General features: G+C 40.8%; 1 protein-coding gene across 1 annotated transcript in view; it reads left to right on the top strand.

Annotated features, from left to right (window-relative positions):
- Positions 1 to 2,044: 2,044 nt before the first annotated feature.
- Positions 2,045 to 23,351, top strand: part of mlphb (melanophilin b) — a 40,344-nt gene continuing 19,037 nt past the window's right edge. The window contains exons 1-5 of the mRNA XM_085765423.1: positions 2,045 to 2,199; positions 4,459 to 4,606; positions 17,199 to 17,420; positions 19,108 to 19,247; positions 22,918 to 22,973. Coding sequence (XP_085621549.1) covers positions 4,479 to 4,606; positions 17,199 to 17,420; positions 19,108 to 19,247; positions 22,918 to 22,973 — 546 coding nt within the window. The 5' untranslated portion in view covers positions 2,045 to 2,199; positions 4,459 to 4,478. The remainder of the gene's footprint in view (positions 2,200 to 4,458; positions 4,607 to 17,198; positions 17,421 to 19,107; positions 19,248 to 22,917; positions 22,974 to 23,351) is intronic.

Genomic DNA, 23,351 nt, shown 5'->3' with positions numbered 1-23,351 from the left:
GATAAAAAGAGAGGTGGAATTGAATGCTAACATACACACGGAGATGACTGCAGGAACTGACTGTACTGAAGCCAAACTAAACCTTTGTTGCACTGTTTTTCTACCCGCTTTCAAACAGTTTCTGTTTTGGGGTCTTGGTATTTTAGGGCAGATTTCCACTTATCTGGCAATTCATGTGATGGCCAGTAAGGTTTTCTTGTTTGTTTGCTTTTTGTTGTTTGTTTTTTTTATCATTAAGATTCTAAGATGATCTGAGCATTTTTGTTTTTGCACATTTTGTCAGCTCCCTGTTAAATTATATTAAAATGTCTGTCTCCACTCTCCACAACACAGTACACATGACAAAAGACAGACAGACTTCACACAAGTCAGACAGACTGTATGATTGTGTGACAGGTGTATAATGAAGAGTCGCACACCATTTTTTTGCCAATGTTACACACTAAATAAATTCAGTTTGTCTGATAATTTTCCCTTAAAGGTGCCCTGTAAAATTTGCTTTTAATCGAATCAAGCTATTGCATTTACATTTATTTATTTATGTATGTATTTATTTTTACCAAAATGCATTGTCTTCCATCTGACAGTTAAACATTTCACATCAGCTTCAGAAATGTGTATCATGTCATCCACAAAGGTTTTTTTTGTGTTAATGTTTGTCCATGTGCTCTCTGAACCATCTATCTGAACAAATGTTGGATCTATTCTGAAACCAATATAGTGTTCAAAAAGTCTGCATGGGGACCTTTTTACTTTGTGCAATATGTGTTTGCGCTGTAAGGACAAGACCATAGTGAACAGCAGAGATCCTTTTCATGCTATATTTTCAATAAACATGCTTTTATTTCAGAGAGCAGGACACTGCCCTCAATGGGCTCTATAAACTGATTAATCCAGGTGTGTCTGACCATTGTGACTACCCAGACACACCTGGATCAGTTTGTCCAATAATGTAAGACAGGAAATAAAAGAGCAGCCTTAAGTTCAGGAAGTAGTGGAGCTGTGCATAGAGCCCATACCATTCAAACTCTGTGTCTGCTGTGTTTGTGAGATATAAATAGCTACAGTGCAGTGAGCAGAATATAAACGTACAAAAATGTAAAGTGTAAAAACAAACTGTGTGCGACTAACCAACATGTTTATTTACTCCAGCAGAGGATGACAGGGATCTGGTGGTTGAGCAAACAAGAAAACCGGATTGCTGGACTGGTCACATGGCTCAAATCAACCCCTTGGAAAATATAAACCAGCGAGGGAGGAAATGAGAGTTAGTCTTGATGTTTATGGGAAGAGAATCAGATAAATAAATGAACAATGGAAAATGCTCCAACTTCAGCCGGTATGATTTTCATATGCAATTGGATTCTTCTTGTCTGACTTAGAGTGTACATTTCTCTCATAATTGATTGGGAGTTTCCTGTGGTCATTCCTACTCTCTCCAACTCTGCTTTCACATCACATTAGATTAACAAAATGATGTCGACATATAAAAACACTTGCAACTTTTTAGTTGTAATCCCAGGTGTAAATATTTGGCTGCATGAATGGAATATGATTCCTTGCTGACAAAGGAAGGTCGACCTTCCCACTGTGCAAATAACAGTCTTATAAGTGCAATCTGCCTCCAAGTAAAACCTTAAAATAAACACTGCATGAATTATTAACAGACTGAGAAGATTAGGCATTGTTTTATTTTGCTGCTGTTGTAAAATTTCAGATCTTTTTTATTTTTTAATTTTAGATCATTCATTCAGAGTAAAAAACGTGTGACTTGTCTGATAATGGTGTTTAGGTTTTGTATTACCGCTCTTTCCTGTAATATAGGGTCTATGACATGTGACTGGGGCTTCGGCCCAACTGGCCTCTGAATAACCTCATGATCACTGCATATTTGGAAACGGTCCAAGCAACAAGATGCCCCAAAATAATTGCTTACAAGCTGATTGATTTATGGGTAATCAGGTACTTTCCCCAACATACATGCAAAATAAATCTGCTGTGAATGAGGCAAGGCACACAGCCTGACCCTTTGAAGCAAAGTCAAGAGAGGCGGAGGGGAGGCTTGTCTCTCTGGCTTTCTTCCTCCTGGTTAACTAGACATGTGATTAGCATTACTGTCTGCTACTTAGTTTGCCCTGCAGTCAGCCTGGTGTGCCTTCAGAGGAAATACTGCCCGAGGGCTACTCAGACAACATCAAGGTAGGTCACACAGCTACGCTCACTCGTGTCATGGTGATGTTAAAAAGATGAAAATTAGACATTAGCATCTGACTGTTTGATTCAACATAAAACTGTAATCCTGTTCTTGCTTTTTTTGAGATTTCTGTCACTTAAACTGCAGTGCGAGGCAGTGACTTTGTGTATTTCAGTGGACTAAACTCCTGCCTGCGAGCTCCCCATATATTCTTATTGGTTTTCTAATTCATGTATTTAAAAGTATTTTGGAGCATTTGCCAGACAGCTTTTGGGACCTCTCCCAAATATAAAAGTCCTGGCACCAATTCCAATGGGGCCACGTTGGAAATTCCATTAGTAGTTTGAATTAGAATAAAGTTTAAAATGTACGCTTCGTCTGAACTGTTTCTTTGCTGGTAAAACTATTCCAGGATTGTGTCCCCTCCTGTTACCAAGCCCAACCATCCCTTTGCAAACAGAAGGAGTCATTTAAATGTGCACCTGTTGAGTTGTTGAGCATCAACAGCTAATTTAATGCAGGAAGTCCTTCAAAGATATAGTGTAAAAACCATATTTCATTGGTGAAGAGATGGAGCTCAACATGCTCTCAAGAATATTATAGTGGTTTTTACTTTTGTTAATGTTTTCTTCGTACAATACAGTAAATTAGCTTGCACACACCTACTAAGTAAATACGTGTGAAGACCTTGTACACTGAGTGGCTATTCAAGTGTGAGAATTAAACTGTGGGAGAGGTTTTTGTATAGCAGGAGTGAATGATAGGAGGACTTGTTCTTCTGTCAAACTTGCGTGCTTGTTTTTACCATTGCCGCTCACTTGCATAAGCAGAAATTAGATTAGACTAGCCAGTCATTTGAGTTTTCTTACATGGGCTGTGGAAAACAAGGCTATAATGTGATGTTCCTGAGCACTATTGAGCGTGTGTGTGTGTGTGTGTGTGTGTAACTGTCTGTCAGCTTGAGTGCCATTACCTCATCCTCTGAAACCCATGCAGCATTAAGTGGATCATGTGAAATACTTGGGCATACTCCACTGACAGAGAACTTAAAAAAAAAAATCAGCAATGTGATGATTGAATTGTGCAAAAGCTCCACAGATCACAGGACAGATACATGTGGCAGAGAGGTTTTAAAGCAGCTGATCTGGGCCTACGCTCCAAGTCACTGACCCTTGATCAATACTATTATTCTGGTCTGCTTTGCCTGGAAGACGGCAACAACATAAAAGACGGACAAGTACAAGGTTTAGACATCTCTGACTCATGAGCAGAGTCATGAAAACAACTAGACCACACACAAAAGAAAGCTATTTCATAAACACAGTAGGAAACTGCATAAGAAAAGACACTGTTACGCACACAAAGTAGTCAGTGGCCTTTGTTTAAACGCCTAGTATGAAATAAAAACACCCCAGAAAGAGAAGGCAAGGGTGAAACTCGTATTTTTAAATAGAAACAAGTAGACCTGGATGTACCTTATACAGTAGGTGTGGCAGCTCTGAAAAATAAAACATTTGGACCACATCTAAGGTTATTTAGGAATACAACACAGACCGTTACTAGCCAGATATGTCCTCCAGGAGTTAGAGATCAAGAAGAGAACACATAATAACACTGGAATTAGAGCATACTCCAAATGAAAAAATCATGAGGATGTGGAAATAAGCACCTGTTGGCCAATAAGTTCACTTCATCAACTCAGTAGGGGATGTTACCTAAACATTATGTTCACAAATTGGTACCATTCACTCCCCAAGTAGGTTTAATGAAACCTTTCATTGTCTTTCAGTTTGGCTTAAGACACCAAGATTCCCGTTTGCTGTTTATCCAACAAAGAAAAAAAGGAGAATTGTTACCATGTCCCACCTAAATCTGCCTCCGCTTTATTCACATTAAGCATTCCCATGCAAATTTGACATGCGCGGCCTATTTTCATCTTTTATAATGGTACAATGCCTTTACAATGACAGTGAGTTGGTACTGTGAACGTGCCATGACTGTCCCCAATCAACTGATTTACCAACAATGTTGTCAATTTCAGCTCTTAATATTGCATAGAACTGTCGTCAGGAGGTCAGATGATGTTTTTGAGTGAACTGTTTTTATCATCAGTAGTGTTTTCTCTGCAGATCTATTTTTGTTCAATTCAATCTTGCCTGTATGTTAAATCCTTGGTGCCTACAGATTTGTTAATACCGACTAGTTTTAACTTAATGTGCAAAGCAGCTAATTTGTGTGTTATCTCCCCCTCTGTAACCCAACAGCTGGCAACAAATTCACAGTTATGCCTGGCACCACAGCTACAGGGAAGAAGCTGGATCTCTCCAAGCTCACAGATGACGAGGCCAAACATGTGTGGGAAGTTGTTCAGCGAGATTTTGACCTGAGGAAGAAGGAGGAGGACAGGCTTGGGTAAGATAAAAGCTTTTTTTTTCTATTGATGTTTTTGAAAGTTTCTGAATGTAGTGCCAAATTACAGCGAGCATATCAACAAACAGAATTTGGGGTGGTTGGTAAGGGAGGGCCGGCTTGAAAAAAAAATCGATTCTCAGGTTAAAATCTTTATTTGAATCATCTGTAACTGACTGATAAAATTCAAGGACAAATTGTTTTGTGTTTTACACTCTCCTGTAGATATATGAATCTATCAATAAGGCAACAGCTGTAACAATGTGGCTGTAACAGTGCTCTGCTACTTTTATTTTCAAAGCGATGAAATGAAATATCTAAAAGTGGGGTTATTTGAGTTTGGATAATATAAAGTGTTGAACTGAGATCCACAAAAGTCTTTTTGATTCACGATCTGTTCACTCAAATAATACTGAGACTAAAATCCACAGCCAGAGCAGTAAAACTTTTTTTCAGCCTGATGTTCAGTGTAATAATTTAACCCCCCGTGACTCATTTGATGAATGTTGAAATGTGGTGCAACAGCCATCTTAGCCAATAACAGCCATTGGAGCTGAAGAAGAAGCCAACGAGGAAGTACCAAACACTGCAGTTTCTCTTATGACCGCTGGAGTCTGGCTGGTAAAGCCCACAGACTCCAGTGATAACAGGTCCAACTTCTCAGCAGAAATAAACATGTTGACTGCCTGGCTGGTACTCATACTGAACTGTTGTATTGCTTATGAACTTTTGGAATAAGAAAAATGTGTGATTGTTTTCAAAGGTTAAAAGGATTAGTTTATCCATAGGGGTCTATATGAAATCCCCACGTGATTAGAAACTGTCAGATATACGTTTCAGACTCCCGTATTTCCCAAGGAGTCACATGTCCAGGCTTCAAAGCCTGTGAGGCTCAATACTGTAATTGGCAATCTGCTGTTTTTTATTGAGATGAGGGATGATCAACCAATTTGCTTGATTTAAATTTAGTCGAACGGAGCTGAAATTACACATAGTGCTGAGAGATGGACTAACCTTGTTGAGCTGTGTGTCACAAACAGATGATTCACTCAACTGCTCCAAAGTCAGTGAGCTACCACTGCTCACATGTCCTCTTGGCAGCAGTGACTGATGGATGGTTTAGATATCAAACCGTGGGAGGAAGAGGTTTAGAGGGAATTTCCTCTTATGCTTGGATGTGGGATGACCTCAGCACAGCAGCAGCAGAAGGAGCACTACTGCTCCTCTAGGATAATCCTCTAAATGAAGGGGCCCTTCAATGGTGCAAAATTTGCACCTGTTATGCATCTTCACTATACGTGTGGGTGAAACACTAAGATTAGATTTACTTTTTACTATTTAAATGATTCGGTAAAACATATAATCAGGGACAGGCGACCTCACTGAGGAGCCCTAAAGCAGAAAAAACATAAAACATGTGGTCCCATATTAAAATGATAGGAAACCACTTGCATTTTAAAGCTTACAGGAACCAGGTTTAAGCTATTGATCCGGTGTTACAGTCAGTTTGTCAGGTCAGAGTCATATCATCTACACATACAGGTCTTTTCACATATGTCACCTGATTGGAGCTTATGTGTGGACATGAGCAAACCCAGTTCTCAGAGTTTGCTGACATTACACAACGATCTGCAGAGCACGCAGCTGCTTTTACTCGACATGATGTCTAATCAGCCGGAGGAGGTGGATGGTAAAACAGCTAATGGTCTGTCTTTGTATGACAAATCTTTTATTGAAACTCTGGCAGCATGCTTTTCAAACACAATGATGTTTTATTACTCATACGGTTTCAGGAAGTAGTCGGCGCCTTCACTTCTTTATTTATGGTAATGTGGATTTGAATTTAAGTGGATAAAAATGGGCATTTGTGGATCAGTCTTCATAATCCAATATGACCATGAAAGCATCTTTTTTAGAAATCTTCGCAAAAAGAAGTACAAAACTGAATTAGTTAATTTACAAAGTGCTCAGACCTTTAATTCAGTAGCAGGAGTCTTGGCAGCAATAACAGCTTCTAACCTTCACAAGTCTCTACTTTCTTTGCACTTTTGCACACCTGGATCTGGGCAGTTTCCTTCTCTTCCTGACAGATCCTCTCAGGCTCTATCAGATTGGATGAGAACTGTGAACTGTCATCTTTGGGTCTCTCCACAGATGTTCTGTGGGCTTTAAATCCTGGCTTTGGCTACTCACAAACTATAATAATGTGCACCCCGTGTGGTCTGGAGCAGCTTTTCTTCACGGACCTCTCTGTATTTGGCTGCGTTCATCCTTCTCCTTTTCCTCAGTCCTGACCAGTCTTCCAAACCCAGTGCTGTCACCTCCTTGCTCAACCATATGGATGGTGTTAGCCAGACAATGAGCATTGCTTGGTGATCACCACATAGTGCATGGAGCTTTTATCAGACCAGATCATCTTTTTCCATTTGCTCTCAGAAAAAAACATTGTTTGCAGAATTCACAGTGGCTCCTGTCTTGTCTCTCCACCATAAAGGTCTGATTGATGGAGAGCTGCTGAGATACTTGTCCATGGGTTCCTAGACGATTTCTCAAACTCATTTCAAAACTGGTACCACTCTGTCTCCTTGGTGGTTCAGTTTGGTCAGTTTGGTTCTGGTGAATGATGAGCTGAAATGGGGATTTTGTCCATGTAGAATCACCATATTTAAAGCCCCAGTATGTAACTTATTTGGTGTTTTATTAGCATCACCACTTTTTACGTTCAGAGGCAGCGTGAGCGTAGGTAACCACAGAAACTCACCGGAGCTGTCGGCTCGGGGAGAAAGTTTTCCAGGTATCGCCTGTTAAAACTGTCACCACTGTGTAGTGTGAGGAAGGACGGAGGCACTGATGTTGCATTCAGGTGCAGTCAGGCAGACGGCCGTCGGCAAACCAACCGGATGTCATTTTACTCGACCAGAGAAAGACGGTAAAACGTGGGTCAGGTAAACAATACGACATCACCATGACAACATATTGTCACGCCTGTATTGTTTTGCCTCGTGCTGGTGGACCACTTGTTTACATAGACGCTTGTTTATCCTGTTACATGCAGCGTCTGTTGTCTGTCTGACGTCTGCCCAATTTCACGTGAATGCAACATCAAGAATACGTTCTGATATGCAACCGCACCGCTAGATGGGGGTACTTCCTACATATTATACCTTTAAGTATGCAAAACTTGTGGTCACTTCCTAAAAACCACTGTATTTTCTAAGATTTCTATCCAGGACAAATTGATTTCCTGCTTCTTCATACACCACTGTGACCTGCAGGGAATCCTCCATGTTGTTTCTGGGCTGCGGATCTGATCTTTAACCATTTTGAAATGCTGCAGATTTTAAGAAACTTTCTTCATCCGGACACTTCTGTGTAGCTCCTTATTTCTATTATTTCAGGCTCAGATGGCTGAATCATCCCTATCCAACAAACTAAACATAGTGCTATTGTTCGTCTGCATGTGCATAAAAGGGTCATTTTCCACTGATTAACTTGCATTGCGACTGGAACCGTCTTGTCTCCATTCTGCATTTCCCACAGGCAATGAATGCAGAGTCAGACATCTGTGATAGTTTGTCATGGTTTTAGGGTTATTCTGTTTTGTGTTTACTTTTTCATCTATGGTCAATATTCTTAAAGATTGGCCACTCATTCAGGAGTTTTGGACGAGCGGCTGGCTCTCCTCCTGTTTGTCCGTCCGTGCAGATAGTTTGTCAGCCTTTTTTTTTCACGAATACAAGGACGACACTGTCCTTCAATTTCAGCCACTTAGGTTGCGGTTCCTGCCAAGATTCTTCAGCCATTTGTTTTCCATTCAAATGAGCTGTTGTTTGCAACTCAGGCAACTGCTGTTTTCATCCAAGGTTTCTGCAGTCTATAAATAGCTACAGATCCTCCTCATGTGGTTTACATATAAAAGTGTCACACCTAAATCTTGGAAAACCACATAAGTTGGACCACAAGATGAAGTGACTCATTTTGGCAAAGATTTAGACAACAAAAATTACAAATGTCCTTTTAATAGCTATTAGTAACAAATAGTGATTGGCATTTTTTTCTGCATTGAGTAAAGTTTAACAGTCAACTCTATGTAAGAATGTTTGCTCAACTTAAAAGCCCGTCACTACCACACGCCCCTCCTGTCCACCCACTTCTCCGTTCCCACATTCAAATTCCTCAGAGAGATGCTTCAGTCACTACCGTTATCAAAGCCACTTGTCTGGCGAACAGTTCTGGTGAAATCTAGTCCTTTGGCCTCATGGTGGCATGAGAACAATAACAAATGTGCACAGAAAGGCAGAGCAGGATGATCAGTTCATCTCCTCCACCTCCAGCTCCTGTTGCTTCTGGGAAACGTCTGCACTCGAGGATTTATCTCGACCTCTACCTGTTCCTTCAGTTTAATTTCAGCTAATCTCTAAACTAAACTCTTCTAGCACAATCTAGAGAGTGCTAACATTTGTTTCTTACCAAGATGCATTTTTGCTACTAGCAACAATAGATTGAGATATAGTGGGAGTGGCCTGATAGAAGTTTTAAATACTCCACCTTTGTTTGCTCTGACCTCAAAGCTCCCTTAAATAACCCTATTAAAAGGCACTGGGTTTAGGCCACTGTTACATATGACTAATATATGACTTAGCACTCAAATTTAGCAAACATATCAATTAGGTTAAGTTTTAAAAAGGGCTAAATGGCTTTGACCCTTCTTCCATTAGGCTACAGAGCTCCTGTCCATATATCACATGCACAATCAGAGACCTGAGACCAACATCCAGGGAAACCGCTCTCTTTATGCCACAGATTTCCTCAGGTCACATGGTTCGCCCAATCTAATGAGATTTTCTTTCTCTTATCCTTCTCTCATTTTCACTTCCACTAACCCCACAGGATATGGTAACGTGTCAGACAATTCAATTGACTTATTATGACTATTATGACGTCAAGATGAAGGACAGGGAAAAAGGCACACTGGTTTAAATTTGGGACAGAACATGTGAAACAGCAAGTTAAGTTAAACTAGAGAGATTTATGCCAACAGACATGGAGGGAGAATCACCATGTATGGGAACACCGAGGCGCAGACAGCTATGAAGACCAATGTAACTTAGTGAACGTCTGGCTGCCGCACCCGGATTCCAGAGCTTCGCCAGTTCAGCAAAAGTGCTGCAGTACCTGCTTTTAATCAAAGACTGTGGAAAAAGGCTTTTTTTGATGAAGTGAAAGTGTATTATTTGGTATGACTGTCCAGAATACTATGAAAAGGTATAGCTATGATGCAATGGGTATTTTTATGGCCATCATTTCTTTTCAATATTAAAGAGGAAAAAATGTGACTTGAAAAGAAAAACTAATCATTTGGTTTTCTTTTATTTTGGTTTTCAAATTTTACTAGGGCTGAATAAAGATGGTTGATGACATCACCATCACCATGAGCCTTGAAAAGATTCAGATGTCCCATAAAGGTAGAAAGCCTCATGCACACAGGCCTTTAGTTTTGTAGTTTCTTACATGAAATATGCAACATATTCAGTCCGGGGGACACTAGGAAGGTAACCGCACACTTTTGAAGCGATGAACTGATGAAGATGTTTGTGTCTTTGCATGTGCTGCATACAAGTTGCAGCTGTCAAGGCCCCCATACAAAAAAGAAAAAAAATCTAAAACTTCCGCTTTATGTAATCAATTTAATTTAAAGTAAAAAATCATGTTATGTTTATGTTGAACAATCCCTAAATGTCAGAAAAAGTAAGTGTGTGACAAAATAAAACAAATTCAGCACAACATTCTCTTACTGGAAACATTCCAGAACTTTTGGTCATTATGTCATGGTCTTCTGCTCACACAGAAATGCCTAAAAGATCCCAACAGCTTAACAAATTAATTATTAACTACAAGGGGCACCTCCCTCGCTCACAAACTCTCCTCTTAGGAAGATATTGCAACGCATATTTATCTTTGGCGGCCATGTGTCAGTGCTTGGAAGGCCTGGAAGTTGCCTACAGCACACATCTCTTTTGAATCATAGAAGGGCATCTTGTATCTCAGATCTGTGGGATTTGATGTTTCAGAGGAGGGTAGATTTAACAGATATTACTTTTAAATCGCGTCGCTAATGCCCAGCAGCTGTATCTGCAAATGGTTATAGGATACTTACAAAGTATCCCATTTATCCCAATGATCTGGGCTATAATTTGAAAAGCATGGCCTTAAAAAAGCTTTAATAAACAATAAACATCCTCTCATCCTCAGTGATCGTCCTGCCAGACTCCACCCACACTGTGACATTTGGGACTTGTTATCTGGATTTTTCCTTCTTCACTACTGTCAGCATCTCGCAGTGCTGAGAGTCTGGGCGACACCGCTTCTTCTCCTGCAATCAGCACAAGTTTGGTTTAAGTGTTGCTTGAGAAAATGTCTGACTCGAGGCAATGAAGTCATTCATGACACACGTGACGAGCTGCCAAGTTACACAGAGAAGCGGAAGGATATCTCAGAGCAGGATTTGGTTTGATTCTTCAAGCTTCTAGGTAGAATACTGACATTTTGGTGAACTTATTGTGTCATATACATAGGTATTATTAGCCATGGGCTGACATACATTGTGGTATATGATAACTGAAAGTTGCTCCTGAAACATCAACGACAATCAATCTATTTAAAAGCAGAGGCTGTTGAAACCCCACTAAGTTCACTAGTACTGTAGGCCTACTTTACAGTATGGGGTGTTGAAATGAATCATATAATCAGTGCATCAAGATGCGGACATGGATGTTTGCATAGATGCAGGAGCAGACCATAATCGATTATAACAGAATGACATTGCTTGTTAAAGCAGAAGTAAGCGATCCGGTCGTTTTGGCTAACTTCTTGTCAGCCGATGGAGTTAGCAGTCCCCGCCCTCGTCATGGATCTATTGGTCCTCGTCCCTACGTCACCACATTCACGCACATCCCTTGGCTGCACACACAGAGAGGACCGCCCCTTTATGCCATTCTCTCTCCTCATTGGATAAAGGTTGTGGGATACAAGGAAAGTTTTCTCCTCGGCTTACAGCAGAGCAGAGTGACTGACAGACCCGTGTTTCAGACCAAACACTCTATATAAGTGATTGCTGTCGGAAGATATAACTATTTGACTTATATTAACACAAACATTCCGCTTACTTCTGCTTTAATGTTCCGGATGTGGCAAAAAATTCAGCTTGAAAATAACATCCTGGAAGTGACCTGTTTCATCTATAGCAGAGCTGTATGATGTGACATATATTGCACCTGCTATAGAAAGAAATGTCCGTGCGATTAATTCATTTTTCTCTGAATGGAGGCTGTGAGTTGAAGAGGTGGCACATCACGCTCCTTCCAGGTAGTTGTAGTCTGCTGTGATAGTGTCCCATTAGGGTTGCCTCTTACAATATGGAATTGCTCCATATTTGAGGATTAAATGGTGCGTCCCATTTTTGAACCATCATCACAGATGAGAGTGGGGAAATTAAAACACTAGGTCTGACAGTGTCAGTGACAATGACTGTCAGACTACTTGTAAAATATGTTTGCGAGTGTTTCCTGTGGCGGATGTACGGATGCTTCAAGAGAACATCTTTTTCCACTCACAGCAAAGCCTGTGATGTGATTACGAAGGGTGAGGTGTACAGTCGGATACACTGACATTCATTTAATACACTAATCAAAATTGATTCTAAAAAAAAATGTATTAACTACTAATCAATAACTTTTTATTCCTGCACTTATATTACATAAGCGAGGGCTGGCTTATGTCCCATCTCTGTCCCATGTGTCCAAATTTGTAGCATTGCATACATGAGGTTTAGTATTGTCATAGCTGTCATATTTTTGACTGTGTCTGAGTTCAGACTTACGTTTTGCTAAAAAAAAAAAAGTTTATATTTGACTGTATCCATCCAAACAAAACCTGATGCATCATGATATCAAATCGTTGACATAATCATAATCAAATCGAATCGTGAGACCGGTGAAGGTTCACACGTCTAGTGTACTGTAAGGGTTGGGTCTAGTCTCTCTTTTCTTGGACTTGTGTTTGTTCCAAGAATAAACACAATCATCCTCTTTAAATGAACCCATAAAAATAAACCCCTCATCAGTTTGTTACTTATACATACATCCCAGCCCTCAATAGCAGATTTAGGAAAAGTTATAGCACCCAGATGATGACCACCAAACTTCGTACCATTCAATAATTATATGAGATTACACTGTATACTGCATTAGGGAGCACTGCTCTTATACAGTTCACTTAAATAAAAAGCAGTCATATTTGCTTTCATGGTACACATGAAAACACAGATGTGTACATAACGTATATGGATTCTAATGGTTATCAGGGCTGTGTCCATTAAAATCTAATCAAGACAACTGCAGTGACATTATATTTCATCTATCTTAATCAGTTTCTCATTGGTAATCACTGCACTAAGTGTTTCCTGGCGAAGCATTGCTGTATTCTGTGTCTTTACTTACGTTTCCATGTAATAAATCTGACATAATATTTACACAAATTTGCCAAACTGAAGCCATGTGCAGACAACCATGTATTCCCTTATATTTGTAATTAAATGGTATGAAGTTTGTTTCTCTAGCTGTAAAAACACAAAGTGAGTAATAAGTTAGACAGTACCTTCGTTCCATGAGAGCTCCACAGTTAATACCCCAGCATTTGGGGAAATGTGCTTATTTGTTTTGTATCTGGGAGAGGAGTAGTGAAGGACATGGTTAGACTGGCTTTACATAAATTTTAGAGTCAATGGGAAAGAAGCTTGTCTCTGGCTGTTACCATTTACTATTTGTGATTTTGGGAGTTGTGTTGTAACCAGTTCTTGACAAACAGCCATTGCCTTATCCAGCTAAAGTGAGCAAAAGTTTCGGTAGAGAGCAAAAGTTTTGGTTTTGGTCCTGGTGATGCTATGGTATTACTAATCTTGGCTGAGTGTCAACAGCCCAAACAGTGTTTTGAGCCAGAGTGGACTTAGACCATGAGGTTGAAACAACTTTTCCCTTTGCTGAGATGTGCATTCAAAACATGACTTAGTACTGATTCCTTCAGCCAGAACAGAGCAGCATTGTTAGTGTTTGTTCAGATTTAACAGAAGCCATATTGCTAATGGCTAACAGATGTGTCTGGTAAGGGTTATGGGATTCTTACAAAGTATTCCATTTAGAGATTTCAACTTAAAATGGCCATATAGCCTACAGTAGCCTACCTCTACACTACATAACCCATATAGGTGCCATACAATACAACTGCCTACACTGTATTTTAATATGTTTACCACAACTCGTCTGAGCAGGAATATCTACTCTGTAACTTTCTACAGTTACAGCATGTCAATACTGCCATGTTCTCAGCGTCAGAAATTAGCGAGGGCCACGGGCCATTTAATCCCCAGTTTGGCCAAGAATGGCCCAAAAATGATGTTCCGATTTTCAAAACAAATGGCCTAGGCTATATTAGGTGAATGGTCCCGTTTAAGTGGATATTAATCAAATTAACATAATTCACTAATGAATAGAATATAATAAGTTTTACAGGGCTAAAGCCATGGACTAAACTGTCTACTCCAATAGATTGGCACTGATAGAGTCCTCCACTATGGGCAGTATCACCAACATGTCAAAGAAGCGTACAATAGTGGTCTGATGTTGCATCAGCACTGACTGTAATAAAGTACAGAACACATCTGTCCGCCTAAACTGCAGCCCCGCCCCCTCTGACAATCAAGCAGTGTCCACTAAGTCTTTCCACAGCATGCAATAAAGACTCATGATGACTGTCAAACATTAAAACTGAGCCACAACTATTTCACCTGAAACTAATCTCAGTCCAGCACCACACAAATGATTCCTCAGCACTACGTTAGACCACAGCTGATGCAAAACTCCCAGATTTCCAGGAAACATGTCTTACCTTGACTCCTAGTGTACCAAAACAGTCAGTCAGCAGCAGCAGTCAGCCAGCTCTCCAAGTCCAACAGTTAGATAATCCACTGGTGTTCTCCTCATGTCCATCATGTTCATGCTGTCATCTGTTTCATCCATTGCTTTGCATGCAGAAACGTTTTTAGCTAGCTTTAGCTTCGTCCTCCTGAGACAACAGTAGCCTTAAAGCCTCAGACGTGCGACAAAAATTATATAATCATATTTACTGGGAACCAGCCGAAGGGGAAATGATTTAGTTTTGGAACAATACTAATTTATCAGACGATTATTCGATTGTCAAAGTCCCACCGTCACTGCAGGAGCACTGCACACCTGTCTGTTGATTAACCTGGACTGGGTCGCCCCGGCAACAATGTTTCTGATGTCGACACTGTGTCCTGTAAGGTTAGCTGCAGCTGCACCGACGTTTCTCTGTCTTCACAGGCCGACGGAACCAACCAGGCTAGGTAGCAAGGTAGAATTTATGAAAACAAAACTCTCATATCTTGGTTTATATCTTGGTGGAGTTTTATCGGGTTCTTGTAGGACTGTAGCCGATATCCGAGTACTCCAGTACAGACGGTCGGACGGTCTGACGGGGGGGCAGCAATTTGAACACATTAGCATGATTTAGCGCATTTGTTTATTACTGTCACAACGCGACCCGTCCATGTTCCCGTAACCGTGCGTTCACACCAAACGCGATGGAAGCGATGCCATCGCCCGTAACGCGAGCATCGCGCCGCTTGACATATTTGTCACATTTTTCACCATCGCTTCATCGCTTCATCGCGCTATGATGCGACCCACCTCCCGCTATTTTCTTTCTCTCCTCAACCATGGCTGAGAAATAATAATAAATATAAATACATATGAAATATTCACAAGGAGGAAGCTGTAGGTCCTCTGACCCTCTGCAGGCATTATCTTTTTTTATTACGACCGCGGTAAAAGTACGACGTCGTGTCATAAAGCTCCGGGAAACGGCCATGGATGTATATTATTGATCTGAGGAAAACACACACAGCCCCTGGGTTTTTTTTTTTTTTTTTTTTACACAGCCACAGGTTCTCTGAAGGAGGGTCTGGTGAGCGAGACTACAGCAAAGATATTCAATAAATGGAAAGATACTCCATGAGCGGCTGCTCCAATGATATGAAATGGTATACACTTCCTGTCTCTCTAAATAGGCGTGGCCAACCGTCACCCCACCTCGTCTGTGAACGTGTGTGTGGATTTATACAATTTTTAGGTAGATGAAAGTGAGATATTTATATTTTCTTATGATAACATTAAATATTTACACTACTAACAGTAATATTTAGCATGCCAAAAATAATTTAAATCATTTTCACGGGAGTTCGCGGCCGTTTGTTTGACGTTGCCTAGGAGATCTGTGCCAAATCTCGCGAGAGTGTGTCGTAGAGACAGAGACAGGTCTTGAACAAAGTGGATTTTCTCCGGATCTCTCCGTCTGAAAATTACCATTTTGGTGTCAAACTGTTCAGAAGAGATGTGGCTTGTGAAAAATGAGTCCAAAATTTGCTTCAGTGACCGTGGGGAGAAAGGCCCGATCATAATCGGTGTTCACATTAAATTGTCCCATAGGAATCAATACACTCCAAACTGCCTCTGGTCTCTCTAAAGGGGCGTGGCCGTGCAGAAGCCCACGTGACATGCATACAGGAAGCTGACTCGTCATGAAAGGTCTTGGTTTATAAACCGTCTTTGACTACAGCCACAGTGATCTTCTCCACCATGTTTTGAAATGTGTGTCTGCAGCTGTGTCGGTGATGTGGTTGAATATCAACACTGATTGGATGTCGCGGCACAGCGTCACGCGATGTCGCTTGAAAAGTTCATTTTTCAACTTCAAGCGATGGATGCGATGATGCGATGGCCGCGATGGACGCGTCATCGCTTCATCGCGTCGCTCGTATCGCCCGAAACGCGCCGCCCGACGCGCCATCGCGTGTCATCGCGCCATTTACATTGACTTTTAATGGAAAGTTGTGGCGTTCATCGCGTCCATCGCGTTTGGTGTGAACGCACCGTAAGTGTGCGTGTGTGCGCCAGTGCAAGAAATAGTATTACGAGTAGTGACCCTGAATATTCAGATATAATAGTAGTAGTAGTAGTAGTAGTAGTAGTAGTACTAGTAGTGAAATATGCCACTCAAACAGTGCACACTACTAGGACCTCTAAATTGCTCATAGCTATGTGTGAGTGACTGAGCATTGTGGATAAGCATGATAGACAATGGAACCACAGGACTACAAACTCAACATTGGCTACATACAGTAGTAGCTCAGGTGTTTTCATGCTTTTTTTTTATTTATTTCTTTATATTTAGATGTGTGTGTAAATGTGTGAAAACATATCCTAAAACCAGATTTGACGGTGCTTTCTGCAATTAAATAGTTAAATGACATGATGTGTTTTACTATTTAGGTTATACCAGATGTTAACAAAATTTGCCACAAGCACTAAAGGTGGCAGATTTTTGGTCTTTTACAATGTTTTGTTAGCTGGTTTGCTGGCCGCTAGTTTGAAGCCATGTCCTGACTAGGATGACTACACATAAAGAATAATGCACTTGTTGAACTGTGCTTTCACTCTTCCCTTTTTCCAACCTTGTCTAGGGAGCTGAAGACCCAGATTGAGAAGGAAGACACCAAGAGAGAGCTGTTGGGGAACCAGACCAGCGTGACTGAGTCTCTCTGTATTCGCTGTCTCCAGCCCTTCAAGTTCCTGGTCAACAGCAAGCGTCAGTGTCTGGACTGTCAGTTGTACATCTGCAAATCCTGCAGCCGCTACAACAAGAAGGAGCATGGCTGGGTGTGTGATCCCTGCCGCATGGCAAGGTGGGAAATAACACATTAAAGACTTGTTGAAGTCTGTAGTTATTTAAACTACTGTCTGAACTGTTGCTGAAAGCAAAGGAAAACATCCCATGAAAATAATCTGTTGCACCACTAGCGTGTGCTTCTCTGAAAATGAAAACTCAGACAATATTGTTTCTACATACACATTTGAGTGCATGGTTGCTTGATCAACAGGGAGCTGCTATTTGGTGCTGGCCTAATTTTTCATTACTGTACACGTGACTCTTGAAATGGCAGCAAGCAATACAAAGCCAGTATAGCTCTTTGTCTATGGATGGCATACTTGGTTGTAGCCTACTCTACATTGGAACTAAAGCATCATTCATTTATTGGATTCAACAAAAACAACAAAAATCCCCATCCACTGTGTTTAAAATATGGTAATGCAGTTCCACATCAAATGTTTTCAAAAAGGGAAATGTTTTCAATGCCAGGAACTGAGATTACTGGTAATCGTTGTTTTGATAGTTTCACTGATAACTTATGAACCAGATGTTCAGGAGGTTTTTACCAGCAGCCAAATTATCCCAAAAAGTGTGTCCTCCTCTTCATAACAAATGGACCACTGACACTTTTCAGCAAACACATGACGTCTTGGTCTAGCTGGAAACTGAGACTGTGTTTCCAGGGGATTAACCCCAGTAAACAAATAAAGCAGTTGCACTCTAAAAAATCAGTGATTCCCCAACACAGTTCCAACAGCTGGGAGCTGAGCTGTCTAATATTTTCCAGTTTTTTTTAATAATATAAGATCCAGTCATCTGATGACTGCAATCCTCTATTTGGTTAAAACTGAACGCGTATGTGACATTTTCATGTTTAAATGTTACAAATAATAACTGTAACCATGTGAACTAATATCCCATTTAGCTACTGCCAGTGCAAAATGGGATATTCACAGGTTTATCTAAATTTTATTGGAGGGCTACATCATTGTGTAACTCAAAGGCTGAATACTGCTCTGTGGATCCACAACCATTGCAACTTAAGCTCTAAAGCTGTTGATGGAACGTTGATGTTGGTTAGTTTGATGAAAAATGACAGCAAAGCGTTCAGTCCAGGTCAAAGAATCAGTGGAGTTATGCTTTGAAGTTGTACTACAGAGGTTTTTCATACTTGGTAAGAAATCAAATCAAAGACGGAAACAATTATGCAACTGCTGACGTGTAAAAGTGTGAGTGTAAGAGCACTTTTTCAAATGTAAGTTAAGCAAGTGGCCAAATACTTTATAAATAGGCTATGCTTAGGCATTTTATTGATTTGGTTGTTATCATGTTTCCAGCAAGTGTGAGCAGGTAAAGATTCAGTGTCTAGCATAGCATTTGATGGACATTATGGCGGCAGCTGTTCCAACACAAACACAGCCAAGATCTCCTTCAGTGCTCAGGCTGTGCTGCAGCAACATAACTTAATACTGTACATGCAGCTCATTCCAGCAGCACCATATGTAGTCATTACTCTATTGTTTGCTCAGAGACTGAGTGCTGAAAAGCCCTTTCACTGAACTCAGCCTTTGTCTAGATAGAACATATTAATTTCACATAAAGATACACCACACTAATAGCAATCAATCAATCTTACTAAATCTTTTAAAATAGAAAATCATGCTTTTGCTTGTGATTTATCTGGGCTTTATATAAATTCCTACATCCATGTCCACTAACAGGGTCCTCAAGATCGGCACGTTGGAGTGGTACCATGAAAACGTCCGTGCTCGCTTCAAACGCTTTGGCAGTGCCAAGGTGATGCGATCGCTCTTCAAGAGGTTGAATGGAGACCACAGCTGCACTCAGAGTGACCTTGGAGGTGAGTTTTTTTTTTTTTTCATTCTGTGGGAGATTTCTCCAAATAAGTGTAAAGAATTGCTACGAAAACTGATTAAAGGTCTAAATCTTAAACCCAGATGTGAAACTCTGTATGTAAGATGTAGATAAGAAGATGAATAATACTCTTCCTTTACTTAAACAGTACTGTCATGGTGTCAGCGAACAGATTAACCTGTACCAAGGTTTAAACTGCTCAGTGGCCAACGGTCAAACACTGTGGTTATTGTGGGCAGCTGTTATGTGGGAATGTGTGTATGAATTTTCAGCAGAGCAAATCAAAGGTTACAAACCTGGTAGAGTGTCAGGTCTCAGGTCAAGGCTGCTTTGAAGGGACAGCCTTAACAAATTCCCATCTGTTCCACTTATTTCTTTACAAGCCCAGAGGAGGTGCTGCAGGTCAGAAGTTTGAGTTTTGTGGAGCTGCAGAGCATTGCTGCTCTGTTGTCTGCTCGAGCTTACCATAAGAAATCCCCAATAAATGAAAAGGCTTCAGGGAGATTTAACAGCTGCACGTTGTACTGTAACTGCATGGAAAATATGTATCGGACTTGTATCTGCTACATTTTTTCGTATCGAAATGGAATCGCACAGTTTTAATTAGTAAAATCTCTCCATGACCGGTGCATCACATGTGTTAATGCTGTCAAATTCAAGAACTGGACTTGGTGATGCATTTTTGTAAAGATAAGTCATAGATCTGATAGACAACAAAATACAGGATCTTTAGGTTTGTGCTGTTAGTGACATCAGACCCCAGTCATACGCTGTGGCATTCATCCAGTGGAACACCTGCATGAGATTAACAGCACTCTCTGCTGCCATAAGAGCATCAGTTATCAGTCAGTGATTGGTGGCTCATTCCTTCAGTAGAGTCCAGAAACCTGGGGAAGCTCTTACAAAAAGCAATCAAGCGGTTCTGACAGCTCCTGGTGACCCTGCACTTTACCAGGATGCTTAATGTTGGTGTTTTCCCTTCAATTTGTCACCCATCTGTCTGTGAGCCCCTTCATTTTTGTGACACTGAGTCACCAGAAGGAAGTTTTCCTTTCTCCTCAGATAGTGAGCCGTCATCAGCAGACTGCCAGATCTGTCACGGGGTTTAATCTCCTCCATCTTTCCTGTTTTTCCAGCGCTTGTCACAGCTGCACTGAGTGCTGTCACAGACCAGTCTTCCAGGCCTGGAAACAGCTCAGGCCAGGTCCTCCACTGTCAGGTTTTTTTTTTAATCCTTAAGGAATAGTTCAACATTTTGGCAAATTGGCCCATTGCCTAATCCCTATAGTCATAGCAGTAGGTTCGTTACCTTTATTTGTCAGTGCAAGCTATTTTTTGAACAGCGGAGCAGAGCCGCGAGCTGCTCAGAGCTATGCTACAGAGGCTAATGGGATTTCTTGGTTTCCCTCATCAATCATCATCAGCAGCTCGCGTCTCTGCTCCGTCTGCTCTAAAACTATAGGGATTATGGCAATGGGACAATTTGCCAAAATGTTGAACTATCCCTTTAAGTGATCAGTGGGTTTGTGGAGATACACACAGTCTGCTGCACCTTTGGAGAAATTATTACCACCGATACTAATGTAGTGTTTATGTTTGCTGCTCATGTTTAAAGTCTGATGCAGTGACGGTATGACTTGCTTATGTAGCTTCATCAATACCCTGTAGCTACACAGAGACCAGAGATCCACATTTGTCCACCAGCCTTTGGTATTATTACACGGAACAAGCCTCGGAATTAGATCACAGTATCAGGAGAGGCAACTGCGACGAGACGGTCGGGACCCCTGGTGCTGCTTACGCTGAGTCACCTCTGAGGATTCTGGGAAGGTATACAGAGAGAGTTTGGTTGGCTGGCTTAGCCCAGCAGGCCTTGTGATCATCCAGTCACATGTCTCCCATTCTGTGCCTGGAATTGAAGGATCCAGTCCTGCAGGGCTCCAGCGAACAGAAGCAGAGAGAGAGAGAGAGGGAGGGAATGAGAACTAAACTTTTTTTTGCCATGTCCCAATGTGGAATCCAGCCCCTCCAGTGTGCACAGAGGCAACATGTAGTTATGCAACACATGTCATATATACACGTGTTAACAGATGCATCATGTTTAATACGACCAGCAACTCATCACATGTAAATAATCATGTGACCACCTGGAGTGAATTCAATATGCATGACTGCACACACACACATTCTTCTGCTGGGTTTTCACTGTATGCATTTTGCAGTGGTCCGTTGGGTCCCTGCAGCTCGGAGGGTGTCATCCTATGTGCACATGGGGAAATGAAACAATGATGGTTCAGCAGTGTCTTTGTTCACATTGCATTGCATGGCATGAAACAGAAAAGTAAGCTGGCTGCACTGACTTTTTTTATGCTGCTTCTGATTATTAGTTTATGTGGAAAGTAAAGACTGTATTATCTCAATTTACAGAATGATTTCCTGTCATTAATGAATGGCAACAATCACAAAATGTTCACCTCATTCAATGAGAAGGTCAATCAAAAAAAAAATCAAGTCAGCCCATAATATGTTACATTAAATTATTTATGCAATAGAGATAAAGAAAGTCTTTCTTCTTTGTGTTTTCCAGATGCACGTGAATATGACACACAGAGCATGCCTGATGTCCACGGTACGTACACTGAACTAAATGGACAATTAGGAAAGGTTAGGTTTTGTTGATCAGTGTTTGTTTGTGCTGATTTGGGGGTATTTGCATAATTGCAAATTAGCTTGAAAAGATGCAACAAACACATTACTATGTTGTCACGGTGAGGGTCCCTTTAAAAATAACTTTGTGTTTCTACCAATTAGCACAAACAGAGGCCAGACTGAGCCCCCTAGAGGGTTAATCCAGCATGTGTGTGGTCCTCTTAAGATCTATCCTGGAGTCATACTAATGAATCTTAACTAGTTTACTGCCTAGAGTACCTAAGTCTACAATAATATTTTGTCAGTATATTTGTTATGGTAATTCTAAACAGGGTGTAACTGTGAGTACAGTTTGATTGTTGAATATTGGCATTACAATCAGGGATTCAGACTATGGAGTTTTGAATTATCCAGTGGGTACAGTGGTCTGGGAGCAGAGCAAAAGGTTCTGGTTAGTCTGGCACAGTCTGGTCTGGATTTTATTCACATTGGCACACCATGAGAACAAGAGCAGAGGCTTGTGGGAAGTTTGACTCAGGGAGAGGCAAGATTGAGAAAATGTTTTTATTGGCCTATTATTATTATATCATCATCATTAAATGTTGTTGCATGAGTTTCTATCAAAGTACAACTTATTCATGCTGCAGTTGCAATGAAGTAGACAGTAACTTTTCACAGTTGTTTACTGTTATTTTGTTGTCCTGAATGCGCCTCCAACTTTATCTGCTGATCTTTCAAGCTCAGTCTTGACCTTTTGTCTCTCTCTGAAGTTTCTCTTGTTCCCAGTCTCCCTCTGTGTATTCAAGAGGGAATTTACTCATAAACACTGTCATAAAAAGGCACTGAAAACACATAATGTTCCTTTCTTTTGCCTGTTTGTGCTGTAATTTCTCTGCATGATAGGAGAGGTGCAGTGTGCACCTCACATACAGACAACAGTTTCTTTCTGTTTCCAGAAATCATGTGCTTTTCTTGGGTTAACACTAACACACTGCCCTCTTCATCAGCAGATGGATATGAGGAGCACAGTATGGATGCAACAGATTCACCACACTACAAAGGGGTATGCTTTTCTTTCATATAACTCATCTTTCCCAGGTTTTCTTTGCTGTGCTCCATGTTTAAATTTTGTTTGCGTAAGATTAATCAATAATCAGGCAGCCTGCAGCCGGAGATAGTTAGGTTTTAGTGAGTTTGAAGGCAGCAGACAACATTCCAGCGATATGCATCATAAAGTAAGAAACATAAATCAGGTTTTATTCTCACAGCAGGTCACCAGTAGTCCTGGTGTTTTTCATTCGAGAAACAACACTGTAGCTGATTCACTATGTTGCTCACACCTAACATCTATTGCGCTTGATCAATTAAGATATGTTTGGGTGAAATCAAAGCTTATCTGCAACACTGACAATTTAACTCGGGTTGAAATCAGCATTTTGCA

This window comes from Trachurus japonicus, chromosome 21 (assembly GCF_045865225.1).
Source record: "Trachurus japonicus isolate A0001 chromosome 21, Traja_1.0".
Taxonomy (NCBI): Eukaryota; Metazoa; Chordata; class Actinopteri; order Carangiformes; family Carangidae; genus Trachurus; species Trachurus japonicus.
Note: the sequence above shows the minus strand (reverse complement) of the source record. Positions and strands in the feature narration are given on the sequence as shown.